This window comes from Physella acuta, unplaced genomic scaffold (assembly GCF_028476545.2).
Source record: "Physella acuta isolate Inbredline_101_S28 unplaced genomic scaffold, ASM2847654v3 ptg000578l, whole genome shotgun sequence".
Taxonomy (NCBI): domain Eukaryota; kingdom Metazoa; phylum Mollusca; class Gastropoda; family Physidae; genus Physella; species Physella acuta.
Window position 1 is genome coordinate 223,349 of NW_026732097.1, and position 20,321 is coordinate 243,669.

Genomic DNA, 20,321 nt, shown 5'->3' on the forward strand with positions numbered 1-20,321 from the left:
CAGCTTCTCAAGTGTTTTAAAATCACACATTCTGTGAACTATTTTTTCAGATATTTCAAATCCTGATCATAGTTTTTACAGACCAATTCTTGAAAAACTGTCAATAAAACACGTGTCAAGGGAGGCCACCGCTTTATTACTTTCTATAACGAAGAGATTACATTGTTGCTACCCCTGAAAAAAATTAAAATAGTTACAGATGATTTGAAGGTAAACTAAATAAAGGTCCTGACACAAGCAACAGTCTTTCATGCTATCATTTTTTTAAGCAGAGACTGTTCCAAGTATTTATTTTCATATGTGTCCGTTCCTTCTCATTAAAAATCAAATTTCTACCTCACGAGCTGGATATCTTGACTGAACAAAGAATTTTAAGCAGTGTTTCTTCCAGGGGGGGGGGGGGGGGAAGGCACTTGAAATTTTCGGGGGGGGGGGGGGGGGTGGGTGGGGGGGGTAGACTTTCTTCGGGGGGCAAAGTGTCAGGTGACACTAGTAAAAGTGTATGTTTTATAAATAAATTCCATGTCCTTCGGGGGGGGGGGGGGATGGGGAAGGTAGACTTTCTTCGGGGAGGCTCTGCCCCCCCCCCCGATGAGATGCCTGGAAGAAACTCTGTACATTACCCGTTTGTGTTATTCCTGTTGGATGTAGACCGTCGACCACCTACAGATCTTAGCTCATAAGTGAGTGTAGTCTTTGCTTGAGTTGTCAGGCTCAATTCAATCACCCCTCTTTTATATCGGAGGCCTATTCACTTTGGGTTTTAAGATTATCTTCAAAATGTAAATACTAGCAGGAAGGGAAACTGCAGCCCCCTTGCCTGTCAGCAGATCTAGAACATTTTCCTAAAGCATCTTGTAGATGCACATATCTTTAGATGGATTGTGTTGAAAACTCTATGCAACTATATTTGGGGTGGGGAGGAGGGTAAGAGGAAGCTAAACAAATGTACAGTGATAATAAACACAATTTCAAGAACGTTAGTATGAGTCAAGATGATCAACACGTACAGATGTACTTATGTACTTAACGGGGTGGCAATCGGGGCGGTACCACAAGGCCCCGCGCTCAGTGGCGTAGGCAGGGGGGGTTAGGGGGGTCATAACCCCCCCCCCCCCCATAGACCTCTCGGTATATATAAAAAGTATGAGGGTGGGTGCAAATCGAAAGTTTGAGGGGGGGTGCAAATCGAAAGTTTGAGGGGGGGTGCAAATCGAAAGTTTGTCCCTGGGTAAAAATTGGAACCCCCCCCCTTGAGACGATCCTGGCTACGCCACTGCCCGCGCTTGAAGGGGCCCCGCGCTTCAGCACCGCCATTGACTGAGCACTAATTTAATAGTGCTAATATTTGTTCCGTGTATTTCTAGATCTATTTTGATTTTTTTTTTTTTTACAAATTTGATGGTAGCCTCCCTTGTATTATCAAAAGTAGCAGTCGACGAATCTTTACAAATCTACAATGTAGATCTAATCTAAATATTTTATTTTTCTCGTTTGATCTATTATCTACAAGTTAATTGTGAATAATTAAATTTGATATAATCTTTATAGATCTTGATTTAGATCTTAGTAAGATATAGATCTAGCTCTAAAACTACAAGTTAAAAAAAAAGTAATAGATCTAAGTAAACACCGATGTTGACATGGAAGATGACCCGCAATTTTGTGAAACACTTGAATTTGGTAAATTTTAAAATTAGATTTCTACTTTATCTAGACTAGACTAGATTCTAGTACTAGACATAGATTCTAGATCTAGAGTATAGATCTAAATCAAAATGTAATCAATGATTAAAATAGACAAGTTGAAATTAGGCCTAATTTTAATTTATTAGAATTTCAGATTTAATCAGATTTATTCTTCAATTTCTAAATATTTATTTTATTTGTCTCACAAATTAATTAGTATAATTTATAATTAGACCTAATTAGTAATATAGGCCCTATATAATAATTTATTAATTATAGCTAGTCTAGGTCTAGACTTAGATTCCAGATCTAGATCTAGATCATGTAGTCTAGGCTCTTGTCTTGATTACAAGTCAAGGATCTGCAAACACTCTTGATAGAGTTGATTTAGAATTTGAAAATTATTTGAAATTTCTTATAAATATTAAGTATTTATAAGATTATAAGAACAATCCAAAGTCACATATATTCCCTAGAGAACCCCACCTTTAATTTTCTTTATTCATGCATATTCCATCAGGTTTTACCTCTTAATTATAATTTATTGTTTAATTTATAGAATAACTATTTAGATCTACATTTAATGATAAATGAAAATATATTTACGGGGCCTATTAAAATATACTAATGTTTTTCTTTTAGAGACACAAACTGATATACTTACTCTACTTGAGAATGTTAAATGTCAAGGTTGTAATCCATCTATTCTTCATCAGGCATTAAATGCACTTGCCACAATTTTCTGCACTATTAGTAAGTGTAAATACTAAATTAGAATAATTTAACTAGGCCAATTGTGTAATGTAATGAATTAGTAACAGTTAATGAATAAATACATTTATAAACAAGTAAATTTGCATTTGTTAAAATAAAACATTTATAATCAAAACAGCCTATTCAAAATAAAGAATTATGAACAGTTACAAACTTTCTTTAATTAAGCTGTAGTTATGATTCCGAATTAAATAAATTCACAAAATGACTAACAGTTGTATATTTTAGCTGATTCACAGGATTACTTCCGTCTTGTGGGTGGTTTAGATGTACTCACCGACTTGCTTGTGCAAGGCCATTGTCCACTTATAGCTGTTCCAGGTGTACTCTACTGCTTAGCTTGTGCAGTGAAACAAAATGGTATGTAACAATAATTTATCTTACTTGCAGTGATGGGTAGAACATTTGTTAAGATTCCTATAAAATAATTTTGGTGGGTATATTTAAAGTGAAAAATAAAAGTAAAAATTCTGAAGACAATTTATTTGTAGAAAGTTTTAAAGCATTAAACATTTTATTCATTTTTGTTTTTGTCTTCCATGAAGTGACCTCACAGAACATTCTTTTGAGTAATCCTGTGCTTAAAGTTCTACACTGCCTGTTGTCAGAGAGTGAAAGTGATAGTAAAATCCTGCAGTCAGCTTCTTTTTTATTGGCGTGTGTAGTTAGTGGAAGTGGTGAGGAAATTGTTGATTTTTTCGCTGCTACTCAAATGCCAACTTTTAAACTCACTTTTTTTCTTGTAAATCTTATAGGATAAATAAAAATTATTATAAGTGTATTAAAATTCACAGCAGTAGATAATATAAAAAGCAAAGAAAACTTTTAAATTAATTATTCAAATTTTACAGGAAAAGGTCAGAGTTTAGCATATGAGACCCAATGCCTGCAAGACTTGCTAAATTTATTAAGGTATCAGTGTACTGAACTTTAAAATAAAATATCTGTTGAGAGTTAAATGCCTATTTGTGCAACATTACCCACAACGAACTATTTTTTTTTATAACAAAATTTACCTTAGAAACTGTGTTGAGGAGAGATGCAATGATGACAACAAGTGGTCAGTTTTTACAAAAGCTATTGGTGTGTGTGTCAACAACCCCCAAAATGGTTGGTGTTTTCATTTTTCTTTTTAAGTCATACTTTTTAGCATGCACATCGATATAAGTTATATACATGATATTTCACACCCAGATTAATTGGTAGATTTTTAATCCATGTATTGTTATGCAGGCTTATTTTATATAGCTAGTATTAAATACTTATTTTAATGGAACATTTATTAAAGATTGAATAAAATTTAATTTTAGTACTGTATAAGAAGTATCTTCTATATATATAATTCTCTTCTTCGAGCCGTTAGAAAACAAGCTGCAAACGCTCTCCCTACCTCCCCACCCCTACATGGTTTTAGTGAGCTGTGTTCACTCTAAGTGTTTACAAGCAGAGCCAACGATTTTAAACGTAGGGGGGGGGGGGGGGGAGGAGGGGGGGAGGGAAGGAAGGGGGGGGGGGGTTATGGTCCTTAACGAGCTACTTATAGTGTTTTAAAGAAATATTTTCAGTGTCAGCGTTGGTACTGTCGAATTCACAAATTATGAATTATTGAAAATTAGAAACAACTAAATAGCGGCGTATGTTATGCCGCGGGCCGGCTCGTACATTTAAAAGCTATTATTTAGCATACAAATTTTGTTTAACTATTTTTTTTCTGGTTTTCTTCAGACAAATATCAGCAAGTTTGCTGCAGTGTGTTGCCACATGTGCTTAAGTTTCTTTGTGATGATCCAGAACATGAATCTGTTCGCCACATACTTTTCCTTTTAGGCTTAGTGGTAGCCAACAATGGTAGAAAGTTTTGTCTTTTACTTTTTGTTCATTGTTGTGAATTAGTATTTTAATAGTTTTTAGATTTTATGTAACTTTCATTTACATAATAATACATTTTTTATTTTGAAGCTTCTAACCAAGAAAGGATAAGGAAATGTGGTGGTGTTGAGATTCTAATAACTTTCATAAAAAAGCAGCTGTATAGTAGCTTAGCCATCCCTGATCATAAGCTTTTGGCTTCTGGAGTTGCTGCCCTTGATGCATGTCTTGCTGAAAATGGTAATCATCTTTGGCTCATTTGGTTACTTGAAATTTAATTCTTAATTGAAAACAGTTTGTAAACAGTGATGTTTTTAAAAATGTACTGCAATAGTAAAACATGTATATAAGAAGAAGTGGACTAATTTGTATAAGTTTTTTTGTTTTAACTTTCAGAGAAAGCCTGCAAGCAGGCTGAGAAGTTGGGAATCATCCCAGTTATACTTGACGTCCTTGATAAAAGAGACTTGGACCAAAATGATACTCAAGTTGTTGTCTTAACATTAGCTCATATTTTGGAGTCAACAAGTAAGGGGAGAGAATATTCTGTTTGTGGCTCGTGTGTTGACATAGTTTTCTTCATAGGGTAATAAGCTATATGTGAGGATGTAGATTTTATCTGCTTGTCTGTTTGTTATTAATCTGGCTAGTATTATGTTTAGCTGCTCCTTTTAATTTCCAGACTTGTTCATATAACTTTTGAGCCGAGTGAACCCAAAGAAATCCTACATGGCTTGATACTGATTAACTATTATGTGCTATAGAATCTAATTTTTCTAATTTCACTGGGTCATATTGTAAAGTTGCTAATATAAAATCTTTTTATTTTTTTATTAGAAGAGTCTTGTTCACTTGTCAGTGAAGGTCGTGGTTACAGCTTGCTGGTCAACATTTTGACTGAGACCCAAGATGAAGAACTCTTTAAAACAATAAAGTATATTCTAACCATCAGCAAAACAACAGGTACAGTAAGCCCATAGATTTGTGTAAACATTCATTACAAGATTATTGTTCATTTTATAACTTTAAAAAGTTATGTAAATAATGTTAAATAAAAATAAGCAGTTATTAAAGATTGTTCACAACTGTTGAATAACGTAAAAGATTGAACATTTTATCTATCACTAGGTAACAAATTAGCTGATAAAATGAAATTGATTTCAGATTCCTCTCATGAGAAAAACTATGAAAAACCAGGTTTAGAATCAAGACAGGAATCAAAACATGACAACTCAAATGAACCAAGGTTGGTAGGCCTGGTTAAAATTTAAGTGGCAGACCTAGATTTTAATTGTCTTGCTCCAGAAAAAAAATGATATGTATTTATATTTATATCCATCTGTATTTGTGATGCTTAGCTTGGTACGTAACTGAGAACATCTTTTGTAAGTGTGGCTTAGTATTGCACTGGGAACACTTTCCATACCTAACCAGTTGCTATAGACATCAGTTATATCTACTTCTTGGTTTATTTTTTATTTATTTTTAGTATCCATTAAGCAAGCTTGTGTTTTATATTTCGTTTTCCCCCTTATAACCCACAGCAATCAGCTTTCATCACTAGCCACCAAAAAATGTAATGCACTACTAGACCAACTGGACTCACTGGGAAACTTGACCAACCTTCTCAGCTTTCTGGGACAGGGTGAAAGAACAGATGAGCATTCCAACATGGATAGACTACCAACAAATCATAGAGATGTTAGTAAGCTTTACCCAGGGAAACCATTCAGGCAGGAAGACTTTAACTCTGACAGAGCTTTAAAACATCAGAGCACATCATCAAAACACAGTACTGGTGGTGAAGCACAAAGAGTTTATCATAAGTCCCATGCACTGGGTTCCAAATTCTCACCTTCTAATTCAGAAGTTTCTTTGCCTCAAAATCACTTTAAAGCTACAAGCAGCAGAGAAGACTACCAGCATCAACATTATTATAAAAAGCCTAACTTAAGTCTACCGAATTTCATGGAACAGAAGACAGAAGATGATGAAAGTTTTCTTGGCTTTGACAGACCCATCCACAACACCAGTGACAGTCTAAGACATCTTGAGAGCTATAAAAAGCATTTAATCTCCAGTGCACCATCTTTTCAAAACACAGGCAAAAGAAAAGAATCCCATTGTTCCAGAGAAATACCTGGGTTAAATGACAGACACAGCACATGTAGTAAGAAAGAAAATTATCAATATTTGAATATCAATAATAAACACAGCAACTTGAGTATGCCACAATCAGGTTATGAAAGTAGATCCATACATACTTTAAATGATGATGTAGCTTCTAACAAGAAACAATATTTGGTAAATGGTAAAAGAAAGGATACTGATTCAAACAAGTACTTCAATTTAAGGAATAATTTTCCCAATTCGAACACTTCCATTTCACATGAAAGCTTGCACTCACCAAGATACAGATACAAGGACACAGATGTAGAGTCTTGTACTGGAAGAGGAAATCAATTGTCTGTTTCTCCATCCAATCAACCATCTGATGCTAACCCAGGTGCTGGTCAGTGTGGCTCCCCAGTACCATCACAACATCTACACCAGACTGATGATGCTAGTAATGAGAGAACCGTGAACTCCAGTCTGCTGAAACCCACCACTGAAATCAGTGCTGGTGAATCCCAAACAAACATTTCAGTGAATCCACTATACATTGTGGGCCAGCTTCATCAGACATTATCTAATTTTCTAACATCTTTGTCATTATTCACACCTAAACCTAATATGAACTCTAATGATAAAGCAGAAAGTTCTGCCATAACATTAGCTCATATAGAACCTGCATATGATGATATAAGTGAAAATATCAAGTCAACATCAAATGCCTCTATTAATACAGGTCTTACAGCAGGGAACAAGGCAAGTCCATCTGATTTAAATTTAGCTGGAAAGGATTTAAATGCTGTAGCATTAAATTTGTCTCATTCTTTACAAGACAAACATAATGAAATGTTGACCAGTAACAAATTTGTAGAAGAAGATGATCTAAGTAAGAAAATCATCTCTAATGACACAACATTGAGTAAAGAATTCAGTTCATCTAAAATTACCAGCCCACCAAAGCCATGTAATATTACTGCAAGAGACTCACAGGATATAACCATAGGCCCTAAAACTGGGAACCCTAGACATGATGATAACCTTTTTCTCAAGCCAGCTCAAACACCTATGCTACAAACACCAAGCTCCTCCAAAAAGCGTACAATGAACATTCGCTATGCACAAACCCAGCGGAGAACATCAACCTGTCCTCAACCAGTTCATCCAACTTCTACAACCTGCCCTGGTTTACAGATCCCACCATCCCCTGCTCTGTCAGAGTTTGACCAGGCCTTAAAAATGCTGGCTAATAAGAAACGGAAGCAACATTCAAACAGAAGTTTGATTGATTGTTCTGAAACTAGTGGCATTAGTTCCTTGATGTCTGATCACACTGATAATATGAGTACACTTGGCCTTAAAGGTCATAGTTCACATGACAAACATCGTGGTTCACATTACTCCAATAACTCAAGCCCTGCACAAGTTATACCTTCTTTATCTTTACATGGGATTAGGACAGAGCCGAAAACACCAAGGTTTAAGGATTCTGAAATTCATAACTTAAAGCTTTCCACCCCACTTTGTCAAGTATCACAAAGCAAAGGTGAGAGAAATAATATAATGCAGATCAACATAAAAAATACCACATTTTTGGGCACAAGTTAAATAATCTTACTTTAAAAAAAATAATTTCCACTTTTTTGGGAAATCACTGAAATTAGCTTATGCCTATGCCTACCCTGTGCCTTGCTCTTTAAAAATAACTGTCTGCTTGGCATTCTTCTAAAAGACAATTATACCAACATGATACAAACAGGTTTGACTGTAGTTTTCCCTAATCCTAAATGTTTTTCTTCTATGGGAATGACGTGTGGGGTAAATCTAAAACATTATAGAGGCATCATGTATGTTTAGCCTGCTGACCAATCTTTCATCTTGTCTTTTGTTGTGTATTCACCAGCGGAAATATGAAATACCACTCACAAAGCCAGCATGATTTCTAGCGCTGAAAACAGAAATGTCCTTTGTTTTGTTCTTAACCACCCTATATCAATCCAATCTAGATTAAAAATTACAGATCTTTCTTAACATTATAACACTCAGTGTTAGAAACTACAGACTGCTCTCTTAATTATATAATTAAATTATAATATAATATTATTAATTATACATAATTAAAGTTAGTTTTCATAATTTGACCTTAAATTTTACTTAAGGTATTCTAATTAACAATTAAATTAACAAAATAGATCTACCAATTTCTATACCTAACTAAAAAGTATTTTTAGAGATACTGATTTTTCTTCTTGGTCTACAAAGCACAAAACCAAATTTATTATAATATAGGGTTTATTTATATATTGATTTGATCTTGTTAACACAAATCTTACTTTGCAGGTAGAAAAAAGTCATTGAATGATGTTCACTCAGTAAACTCCTTATGTCCTGGTATCATTAGTTTTTTTTATCATTCTTTTGACTTTAGGCATCTATTCAGCTTACGAAGTTATTTAAGTGTTCAGGGTTAGAATAGGCTAGTAACAAGGCCTTTGTAGTGGTAGCTATTAAAACCCAAACATACTAGCATTTATTCATAATGATTACCAAGTCTTGAGTGTAACTTAATTATTTTTTAATTTCTTAATTATATTTACTCCAGATTACTCAATTTAATTGATACAAGCCCACTTTATTATAGTTTCCTAAGATGTCCCTTCTTTTTTTTCATCCAGGATGCAAGTCTGGTTCAGATTTAAATAGTAGGACACTCAACATTGCTATAGAAACAAGTGCCTATACTTGTAGTTACCACCGATCTCTCAGACAACAGGAACGAGAATTTATTAAAAAAATTGTTCAAAACAAGAAGCCTGAAGGTAATTCAACAATCTCTTTCATATTAAAATTAAGATAACCATCTAAGCCATAACAATGACTCATTTTTAAAAATTCAAACCTTTATTACAGTTGCTGTTCAAACTTCCTCATAGTATAAAATGAATTTATCTTGCTTTTTAAATTGTAACTCCTGGAAATATAGTTTATTGTTGTTTCCAAACTTTGAAAAAGAATTTTCAGAACCTTAAAAAAAAAATTTCCTTAAACATCATTGTAAAACCTTATTTTATTTCACATTTATCATTCTAATTTGTTATCAGATACAAGTTTTTATATCTTTTGATTTATATTTATGTGCAACATGATAAAATACATTTATTTTGAAAAAGCCCCATACAAAGAAAAAAGTGTACGCCCATGTAGAGAAGATGTATACCATTTTACATCAGAGAGTGAAAAGGTAAGGCATTTAATTAATAGTGAAATGATACATTATTTTTCTTGTAACCTGCTTAAAAAATATTTGAATTTACTTTTTTTAAATTGCAGTCAGATGTGTCTGTTTGTCCTGATGTGTCACTCACTTCAGTTAGAAATGCACTTAAAAAGAGGGAACACTTAATAGAGGTTACATTTTATGATATAACTCAAATATTAATAAAAGTGTTTTTTCTTTCGTAAATTTAAAAAAAAACAAAAAAAAATATATTTATTTTGATTAGAGTTATGATCTAGCATAACTGGTAAATGACGAGGGTCTAACATCTGGTCATTAAACTATCACAAATATCATGGCCTTAGAAACACATTAACTTTTAACTGCAATCGAGTAATCATGTAATTTTCCCTTGTTCAAAATTTTAATTTTGTTTTTAATTACCCTTCAGCATCGCAGACCCAGAATAGCTTACTCAGAAAAAGAAATTCAGAATCTAATAGAAGGGGTATCTAAAATGGGAACCTGCTGGCATCAGATTTTATGTACCTATGAGTTTCATCCTACTCGCACTGCAGTTGATTTGAAAGATAAATATAAGAGGTTAATGGTGAGTCTAGTTTTTACTTGTCTACTGATGAAGTACCTGAAGATATGGTATATTTATTTTACATAAGAGCAATGAAGTAATAAAGCAAGTTTTCAAAAAGCCCAGATATAATAAATTTGGTAGAATATCAAAAGAAAATAACTCAGTGTGCTTAGATTGTAGATATTAAATAATTGATGGGCTGATAAATGTTTTTTTTTTGTCATTCATATATATTCTGTTCACAGCTTAAGAAATAAAATACATTGACTGTTTCAGAAGACAAGTGAAGAAATTAAATCCAAACACAGAAGGTCACAGAAACCATTCTCAATGTGTGAAATCAGACGCTTAAAGAGAGGTGTCAAAACATTTGGGTACAACTGGAAAGCCATATTAGCAGAGGGTAAATTTCTTCCAGGTCGTTCTTCATCTGATTTAAGAGATAAATGGAGACTGATAAATAAAGCTAATTAATTTATTCATGCCACATAAGATGAATTTAGGTTTATTATAAGTTAAAACAGACATAAGTTGTACGTTTTATTTTGTTCATCTAAAAAAATTAGTTTCTTTATTTAAAATTTTCAAAGTTTTCTTTGATAACAAAGAGCACATTTTCTAGTCTTCTTAATGAATTTAACTTAAATCTTTAAAAACACCTGTTACATTACCAGGTAATGCTGTACTTGTTTTCATTATTTTAGTCATATGCAAAAACTTAAAACTGTGATACAGAACAGACAAGTCTGTCAGATAGTTAGCCAAGCTGAATATTTTAGCTTTGTCTAGGTTCAAACCAGTTTTGTTAAAAAAGTTGTCTTGAATAAAATAACTTGAAAATCTTTTTTTTTTTTGCTGTGTAGGCCTATATTGTACTTTTAATAATTATTCATGAATAACAACAAAAACCAATAGGAAATAAGACCATGTTTATTTATGACACACTGATGAAGTATATGAAATTAAGAAAAACAGTAATCCATATTACAATGTGTTTGCCTATTATACTAGAGCAAGTCTTAAACCTTGAAATGTTTAGAATCTTTATAACTTTGTCTTCAAATATTGTTATACAAAAACTATACTAGTGCAGCTTCCTTAAATGCTAGGGGTAAATGCCATCTGTGTATGGGGGTTTACAAAGCATATCACTCTATATACATAAATAGATTTACCCACCACCAAACTATAGGAAGGATTAACTCTGGGCATTATTTATGGAAGCTGCCTATACCATACTGCATTTTCTTGGGATAAGCTCTAAAAACACTGAATGAAGTGAATGCAAATTGATGTAACGAAAACAATCCAATGGGAAATTCACATTGTAGTTTTATAACTAGAATGTTTGAGGTCAATGTTAGAATGACATGCAGTTATGTTAATAAAGGTTCAACTTGTATAAGGTAAGGCAAATAAATATACAGAGACAGAAAGAATTAGGGGATGTTGGAGGTGGAACAAAGGAGTTGATGTATTTGACTTCAATTGGCAACTGTCTGAAAATGACTCAATGTAATAAATTAATGCTTCATGATTTGTAAATGTATAAAATGTCTTCAGCAGAGAGGACTTTTACAAAATACTGACAAGTTAACAGAAAGTTTACATTTAACAATTTACTAACAAAAGTTACAAACCTATAAAAAATGTTATTGCAAATTCCTTAAGAGTTCAGAGATTCATATTTTGTTTGATAATGAATTCATATATGAACCTGTATTTTATTAGAATCAGAAGATTTCTGATTAAAAAGCTATAAACCCAGTAATTGAATAGATATAGACAAATACAAAAGTTTAAATATTTTAGCAAAAAAAAATGGTAAAGATAAGTAGATATTACTAAATTTAATTAATCTAGTTCATCCATTTATAACACATTTTTTCACTGAATGCTAACCAAGAGCCTTTTTTAAATCCAAAACTATTCATTTTACTGTTCCTCATCAGAAAACTACTTACGCCATTCTATGAATAAAAAAATATTTAAGACCTTTATAAAAGAACATAGTAGTTATGTAAAACATAACCCACTGTCAGTTGAAGTTGCTGTTTAATCCTCAATTTTAAGCGCAATTTCTCTAAAATAATTTGTTACATTTCTGGTAAAACATACATGACAAAAACAAGGCTCAATTTTTTTCATTTCTGGGAGAGCTGTTAAAAATAAAGGCTGTAGGTCTGTAATTTTTTTAAACTTGTAGATCTACAAGCAAAGTGCTGAATTATAAAATTTAAGATCTGAAGGCTTTCTTTGAAATTATTGTCGTACATGTTAGCAGAGTTAACAAGAAAAAGATTATATATTAAAGACTTCAATAATACCAAAAGCTTAAAAACAAGAGAACTATCATTTATTGATTTTTGTGAGAGAATACTAATTATTTAACATCTTAGTTTGATAATTAATCCTGAAAAAGGAAATAAATGAAACTAAAATGGTATTAAAAAGAAAATGAGTAAATAAGAAGGTATATTTTTTCATAACATAAAAGTATTCTAATCTTGCATTGCTATAAAACACCAGTTTTTAAAAATAAATTTGGATTTTTTATTCCATTTGATTATTTATAAAGAAATGTCATGATTACATTAAATTAATGTATTTTAAATTGCTTAATTATACATTATTGAGATACTAATTAAAATCCTGAGTCACTTCACAGAAAACCATCTAGAAAACAACTAGAGATCCCTAAGACTAGTGTTACAAAAGCTTTTAAACTTCAGATTGACTAAATGCCTATTGTTCTAGATATAAAAGCAAGAAAAATGTTAATTTTTAGTCATTTAGCAAAAGTAATGTCCACTTGAAGGCAGTTTAATTTTAAAATTAACAACAAAAGCAAAAATAAATTGAAGTGTTCCTGAATTTAAAATTTTAAAAAATAAAATAAATACAATACGATTATCCAATTGTAAGTTTGTTGTTTATTAATTTCTTCGTAAAGTTACACTTCCTTTTGTTCTAAATTTCATTATTTATTCTATTTGATAACAAAAATGAAATGTATAGTTAAAGCTTTAATTTTGAAAACCAACTATTTTCTAGCTCCCTTAAAAATAATTCTTGTGCTTTGAAATTAAATAAATTTTAACAAATATATAAACAGGTCAATAAAAAAGTAATATATATATATATATACCTAATTGCTTTTACAACACACATTGGCCTATTCTTAAAAATAAAGATGTACACAGTGTCGTATTTAAAGAATTTTTAAATGAACAAAGTGGAATGATGTTTCACTTTTAACATCTGATTGCTCAACAGAGGGACTAATCTACATATGTACCACGCCACAACTTAAAATACATATATGAGGAAATTAGCTACATAAATATACAGATAAATTAAGTTTTATTGAATAATACATGAATTACGTGGTCCAACTTGTTCAAAAACTTTTAACTAAAGACACCATTTTTTGTATCATTTTTTTTATTTGAAGGAGGCTTAGATGTTATGGTGAAACAGTAGATCTGAAGATATTCACAGATTTCTTGACATACACTGGCTGAGTATCTCAATATATCAAATGTAACCCACAGCTGAAGAGAAGAAAAAATATTTGAAATACATTATTTTTAGATGGTGTGGTATTGAAAACATACTGCTTTTATATTTAATTAGTATTTCAAATATAGTGTTAACATAAGTATTGAAATATTTTAGAGCATACAATACTGATCTGGATGAGAAAATTCAGACTTTCAATATGGTGACCATTATGTAATAATTTAGCTGATGAAATGTGGCAGCCAAATAAAACTTACCAGGCAGAGCCATAAAACATAATATTCATTCAACCAACAGTTGAAATATTGATTTAGGAAAAGTGCTCCTGGTCCTAGTAGACCAGTGTCCCAAAAATCCATTTCACTTTTAGTCATGTGAGCTACCTATAGATAAACAAAGAGAAAGAAATAAGATAAAATCTTGAGAAGAAAAAAAACATGCACACAATGATTCTCTTTATTTATAATGAAACTTTGCTACAATACAGTAGCTGTAAAAAATATAACTGTAGAGTGTAGTTTTAATGTTATTTAAAAAGTGGTCTAATGACCTTGTATTTAATATTTAAAAAAATTATTTTACCAGAATTTTAAAAAATATATCATCTTATTTTCAACTACTGCATCCCAATAAACCCTCAAAGGTTTAATCTTAAAATTGATTTGCTGTAAATAAATTGGTATATCAAATATTTAAAACAAATAAAAATATACTAACCACAAGTCTATTAGTAATTTTAGCTGCTAGAAATCCAAATGCTAGCAGAAAGAGGCAAGGGTTATTTTCAAACAACATAGAAGGTGATTTCTGTTGGATCATAAAAGCTAACAAGACTACAACAGTTATGGGAACAACAGGAAAAATGGTGCTGGTACCCTGTAAACAAAGTATAAGAACACATTAATCAACTTTACTCTTTGTTAATTTTACCTTGGAAACATGTTTAAAATTAAAATATAACAGTTTAAGAAATGTTTAAAGCATTAAACCTGATGGTATCAGAAGACTTAATTTAAATAAATTCTATTATCTGCACCTTGTATGTAAGTAAAAATATTGAAATAAAGTTTAATCCTTTACTGCCCAGGCATTCAAAGCATTTTCTGGAGTGAAATGGCAACCTAATTTTCAACAATTAAAAAAATATATTTTTGAAATACGCTGGTATATTTAACAAAAAAAAAGATAAAAAATCCATAAATTAAAAAAAAAAAGCTCGAGATAGAACAATAAAAAAAAACCCTCGCTTCTAGCGCTATCTGCAAAATACCTTTATTGTGTGGAAATTAAATTCCTATACACAGTATGGCTGCTTCAAAAAAGAAAATGTCCTGTGCATATGGGCAGTAAAGGGCGAAGTTTTAAGTTACTGGTCTACATAAATTTTAATTTCTTTGTTAAGCCTAATGTATTTTGCACAAAAAAAACTAAATTATTTATTAAATACGTAGACAGTTGTAAGGAATTTTTTCCAAGAAAGAATTAAACATACCGCAACAGTTGAACCATTTTTTCCAACACCCCCTTGTAAAAGTATAACTTTAAATGCTGATGTCATTTGAAGTGCTGCCCCCAGTAGACTGAAGTAAATTGGCAGCATTTTCAACTCTATATGAACGAGAGGTAGCTGTTGAGAAAGAAAACAAATTCATGTTCAGCCTTCAAAAGTTCTAAGCCTTTTAATTTCAACTGCAAACACCATGTGGCAAAAAGTTTATAGTTAAAAATAAAAACCAATTCTCACTTGTAGAATCAAAGGTTTAAAACTATCTATGAACAAAATATGAGTGAGCAAGTACTTAAGCTTACTTACTAATCAACAGCACTTAATACTGACCTCATATGACCAGAATTGTGGACCAAAAACTCCTGCCAAAAAATAAACAAGCATAACCATCAACTGTCCTTCAGTGACATCAATTCTGAAAAATTGGCAACATTTATTACACAACTATCCTGATTGAGACTTGATGACATTGATGAAATGATTTATAAAATGTGACTATGGGAACAAGTGTAAATAGTAACTAGGAAAATATTTTATTACAAAGGAAACAGATACAATAATTATTTTGTTATAGTAAGAGAAAATGTTTGATATCAGACACACTCTTCAGGGCCAGTTCTTTAGAACTTTAAAACTTTTAAAAATTTCATTTTGTGATCTAATTAAATTATGTCATGTTATTGTAGACTAAAGAAAAGAAGCAATACCCACTTTCCAAATTTCAATGTGCCACACACATAGGTCTGCCAATGTGCACAGTAAAATAAAACATAAGCTGCCAGATTTTCAAACAACAACCATCCAGGTGTGTACCCCAACTGCATTGTTATACTAGCACCCAATATGACAGTACCTGAAATTAGCATATAAGGTTAGATATACATGTACCACAACTCATTTTGAGAAGATTTATGGTTGAAATGGATTATTTTTTTAAAAGTATTGTTGTATTCGTAACAACAACTAAGCCACATTAATGTAGTAATGCATAAAGCAAGCATACCAGTAGATATGGAATCACAGCCATGATCAAACAACTCTCCTAGGGGAGAACTAGACTGGGTTCTTCGAGCTTGTTTCCCATCTATGGCATCAAGAGTTTGGTATACAAACAGTCCAAGACAGCTGAGAAAATAAGCCCATCTAGGTGCCTGAAAAAATGCATTATTAAAGTTATAAAGCACAAAGGTCTTTATTTGAATAACATCTAAATACTTCTTTTATTCTTCATGAAAAACAATAATTTTATTAAAAAAAAATACACCATCACAATTAACATAATGAAGTAGAGAAGTGAATCTCTTGATTTTGCCATATATATCATCATAGGCCTACATATTTAAAAAAAAATCTAAATAGAGAGTTCTACTTGCCAAATTTACATTTAAAAGTTCTTGATATATTCAAATTCAAGATAGTTTAATTTAGTCTGTTTTTTAAATACAAAATGTTTAAAAGTAAAGTAAGTAACCAAAGAGTTCATCAGTGGTTCTCACACTTTCAGCTTAACATAAAGAGGGGAAACCAGAGATAACAATTTTTTTTGGATTGAGACTCATTTTTAAGGAAACAAATAGCTAAAAATGGGAAAGAAGTGTACTAAAGAAACAGTGTAAGTTTAAATTTTCTATTTATTTTAAGACATCTTGTCACTATTACTAATTTGATGGAAGCTTATAAACTGCAAAGTAATATAAATTAACTGTGTCTAAGGATTGATATAATAGATCTAGATCTAGCTCATTTAAAAAAAAAATTGAATTGTATGCAAATTAAGGTTTTATAACACAGATAACCTTTAACCTAGAACAACAAGTAACAGCTGTGTAACATTGATTTCCATCTGAGATGTGCAGCTTAACTATAGCAGTTTATTTGCTTTCCTTAGGCAACACAAGCCTAAAGTAAACAATGTTATCAGCACTGTAGTGATTTGGGAGAAGTAACACAGAAAGTAGATTTAAGTACAAATATTTAGCAAGTAAACTTTAAAGTAGATTTAAGCTTTTTAACAATTCTTTAACAACTTCTATGAACAAATAATATACTATAGAAACTTTACATCAAAAGGTATTGAGGTATGTTCACAATAAAAACATCTGAGAACTATTGATAATTGAAAACAAAGAGGATTAGAAACTCCCAAAGAAACAAAGACTAGGAGAAACTATACAAAAAACTCACAAGAAAATAAGACTACAACTAGGCAATTTAAATCTGAAGAAAAATAAAACAAGCTGAAATATATATTCATAAATCACCTTTACTGCCAAATGTTATGTGTCGTCTTAGTCATGTTCGGGAATACAAAAATTATTATAATAAAAAATATTTGGCGAACAATTATCCTTATCAACCTTAACATTAGTTTGAAAAATTAACTGCGATTTTTGTTTTCCTTATTTTAACAGTTTCAATTCTTGTTTGCACCGTCTCAACCTGCACTCAATGATATTAGGATTTCTGACAAGAAAATTTTGTTTTGGTTAGTAAAGAATGAATTTTTAAGTTTAATGTAATGTAATGCTAACAATCTGTACTACTGTAATTATGAAATTATAGCAAAAAATTTAAATGATTTATAACACGCCCCTGGCTATGCAACTGAAAATAATAAAAAAGATTTGCAAGACTAGCAGTATTTTCTTTCATTCTAGTGTTACTCCCTCCTTTCTTTTCCCAGCCTCATTGACAAAGACTAATATGTAAAAAAAGATCCAGCAACCATCAATTAATCTTTCATGTAGGCATACAAAACTAGGCTGGTGATTATAGAACTTAATGCCTATCTATTTTATGGTAGGTGTTATACTAGAATCCAATAATGCAACAATGAAGGTATCTTTTTTCAAAAAACTGCATTAGCTATTAGATTACTCATCATCATCATCTTTTCCCATTCGTGCCCAAGACACATGTTACATGGGGCAGATAAAGTAGAGTTCATCTGTTTCTGTGCCCTCATCATATGAAGAGATAGGGTGGTCAGCACTTTTCCCAGCAGCCTTTATTTTCCCTAACGTACGTTAGGTACCTATCAGAGCTTAATGGACTAAGGAACATTTTGCTGAATTGAACATGGATTTGTACTTAGGACAATCGGGTTAGCAGTATAGCAGTCTAGTGCTGTATAGCTAGGCTGCACCGTCCCTATTAGATTACTGGCAGTTAGCAAATAATTATGAAAAGTAATAAGTAGTTAGGCAGACATCATTTTGATTTATTAGGCCATGCAAGGCCTAATTTATAATAATCATAATCAAGCGGCCTAGGTCGCCCTAATTTAGTAGGCCCTATTCACAGTATTCAGGCTTAATTTATGGGCCCATTTAATTTTTTTAGTAGAATCTCTAGAAAATTTATTTAAACAATTAGATCTAGATCTAGATATCTTTGTTGTTGTCAAAACAAAAACAAAAAATTAAAAAAAAAGATAATCACCTCTTGCTTGCAGTCAGGGCTGTAAAATGCTAGAATAAGTGTTGTCATAACATTGACAATTAAGCCAACAATTGTAATTGCATTAGGAGCCCACCAGAGGGGAAGCTGTTCCACTACCCACTTCCAAAATATCTGCATTGGAGGCTCAATAATTGACGTTCCTTCGGCGCTGTATTTGTGCTCCATTAATTTTTTCAGCTGTGTTTGTGTAAGAATTTGGTAATTGCGTATGTATTTATCATAAAATCCATCCTTCCTAGGAATAACGGAGGCACCAGCGGATGCCGCCATGGTGTGAAAAAAATTGCTGGCGAGTGATGTTAATTTAAAACTTCTTAACTATGTGAGAAAATGAACTTTTTTGTAAAAATAGAAAAGTAGTCAGAATTTGTTTTCACATTTCACGTCACCCCCTCAATTAGCTGCCCTTCCGGATGTGACCTCTGACACAGCTATTTCTGATTGTACGATCACTGTTGCTCGATGCGATGAGATTGAACCAGATTTCCCCCCCCCCCCCCTTTATTAAACTGATTGATTTCCCTTTTAATAATTTTAATAAATTTAAAAACCTATTCACCACATTATATATTTTAAAATTGAGGCATTAGCTCGGATTTTAAAATCTCTAAAAAAACTAGCATTGAAGCGAAACTAAGTGGGTAATCACTTTACTTTTTGGGTTAATGAGTTAATGAAGTTAGTAGGTCGAGAAGTGTGATAAGAGAGTGAACTGGACCCGGACTACGGTGATTCTCAATGAATAACGACACTCGCATTATGGGTTGTTCTGAAACTTGTTCTGGTTCAAGCTTTTAAAACTGTAAATTAGTAAATAAAATTTATCGGCTAATAGATGTACTCCTCGGGGTTGCACTTGCGTGTATTACAATAGCTTGCCACATTCTTATCGGGGTTTTACAAAAAAACGAGATTTTAACCGAGGGGGGGGGGGGGGGGGGACGGGGGGATTGCCTGTGCAATATAATTAATATAATTTCAGCTGATTTTCAACGCCTACCAGATGATCATCCACCACACATTGACTAGGGAGAAATAGAAAATTGCGCAAATAAATTTTAAAAAATATCAATACTAGATCTATTCTATTTAGTTATAGCTCAAATACAGCACTATTATTTTAGGTCCACAGGGGATTTCCCCTGCCTTACTGTAAAAAAAAAAAAAAAAACAAACAAACAACAAAACACGTATAACATAGGACTGCCCTGTTTGTACTGTGGTGGCGCTATATGGGGAGGCAACAAAAGATATTGGGTGAACAAAAAATCTTACTACACTTAGTTTTCTTTTACAGTGGAGGCTGGTCTCAGGAGTCTATAGTTCACAACTGCCCTTATTCGCATTGCAAAAAAAAAAAAAAAAAACAACAACAACCAAGTCATGTGATAGTGTGTAAGTAGTAAAGACAGATGGAAGAACGAGACAAGTATCACGTGATACCCAATGGTGATGCTCTCATAATGCTGAGATTCACTGTATTTAAATATCTTTAAACTTTCAAGTGGGGCCAAAGGATGCACTCCCATTAAGATTAGTGAGCCAAACAGTTCTCCTACACCAAACCCAGCATCACAAAT

At 32.1% G+C, this 20,321-nt stretch overlaps 3 protein-coding genes across 5 annotated transcripts; 2 read left to right on the plus strand and 1 right to left on the minus strand.

Moving 5' to 3' along the window:
* Nucleotides 1–1,638: 1,638 nt before the first annotated feature.
* Nucleotides 1,639–7,441, plus strand: LOC131946954 (telomere repeats-binding bouquet formation protein 1-like). Its single transcript, XM_059308014.1, has 13 exons — nt 1,639–1,683; nt 2,332–2,442; nt 2,692–2,823; nt 3,009–3,140; nt 3,315–3,375; nt 3,485–3,573; nt 4,189–4,311; nt 4,423–4,572; nt 4,729–4,860; nt 5,170–5,295; nt 5,497–5,578; nt 5,877–7,330; nt 7,425–7,441. The coding sequence occupies exons 1-13, from the start codon at nt 1,644–1,646 to the stop codon at nt 7,439–7,441; spliced, it is 2,649 nt and encodes an 882-aa protein (XP_059163997.1). The 5' UTR covers nt 1,639–1,643.
* LOC131946951 (telomere repeats-binding bouquet formation protein 1-like) lies at nt 7,304–11,041 on the plus strand. Of its 3 annotated transcripts, none has more exons than XM_059308008.1 (7): nt 7,304–7,987; nt 8,782–8,832; nt 9,117–9,260; nt 9,612–9,682; nt 9,772–9,849; nt 10,110–10,268; nt 10,527–11,041. In XM_059308008.1, exons 1-7 carry the CDS (start codon nt 7,510–7,512, stop codon nt 10,722–10,724), a joined length of 1,179 nt encoding a protein of 392 aa, XP_059163991.1. In that variant the 5' UTR covers nt 7,304–7,509; the 3' UTR covers nt 10,725–11,041. The 3 variants fall into 3 exon arrangements, with proteins under 3 accessions (XP_059163991.1, XP_059163992.1, XP_059163993.1); XM_059308009.1 differs by having other exon boundaries at nt 10,530–11,041; XM_059308010.1 differs by lacking the exon at nt 8,782–8,832.
* Nucleotides 11,042–11,164: 123 nt separating this feature from the next.
* LOC131946965 (cholinephosphotransferase 1) lies at nt 11,165–19,180 on the minus strand. The gene is made up of 8 exons (XM_059308028.1): nt 18,721–19,180; nt 16,283–16,430; nt 15,991–16,132; nt 15,610–15,694; nt 15,265–15,399; nt 14,490–14,648; nt 14,030–14,155; nt 11,165–13,804 (listed from the first exon to the last, which is right to left on the minus strand). The coding sequence occupies exons 1-8, from the start codon at nt 19,009–19,011 to the stop codon at nt 13,661–13,663; spliced, it is 1,230 nt and encodes a 409-aa protein (XP_059164011.1). The 5' UTR covers nt 19,012–19,180; the 3' UTR covers nt 11,165–13,660.
* Between the last annotated feature and the right edge of the window lie 1,141 nt (nt 19,181–20,321).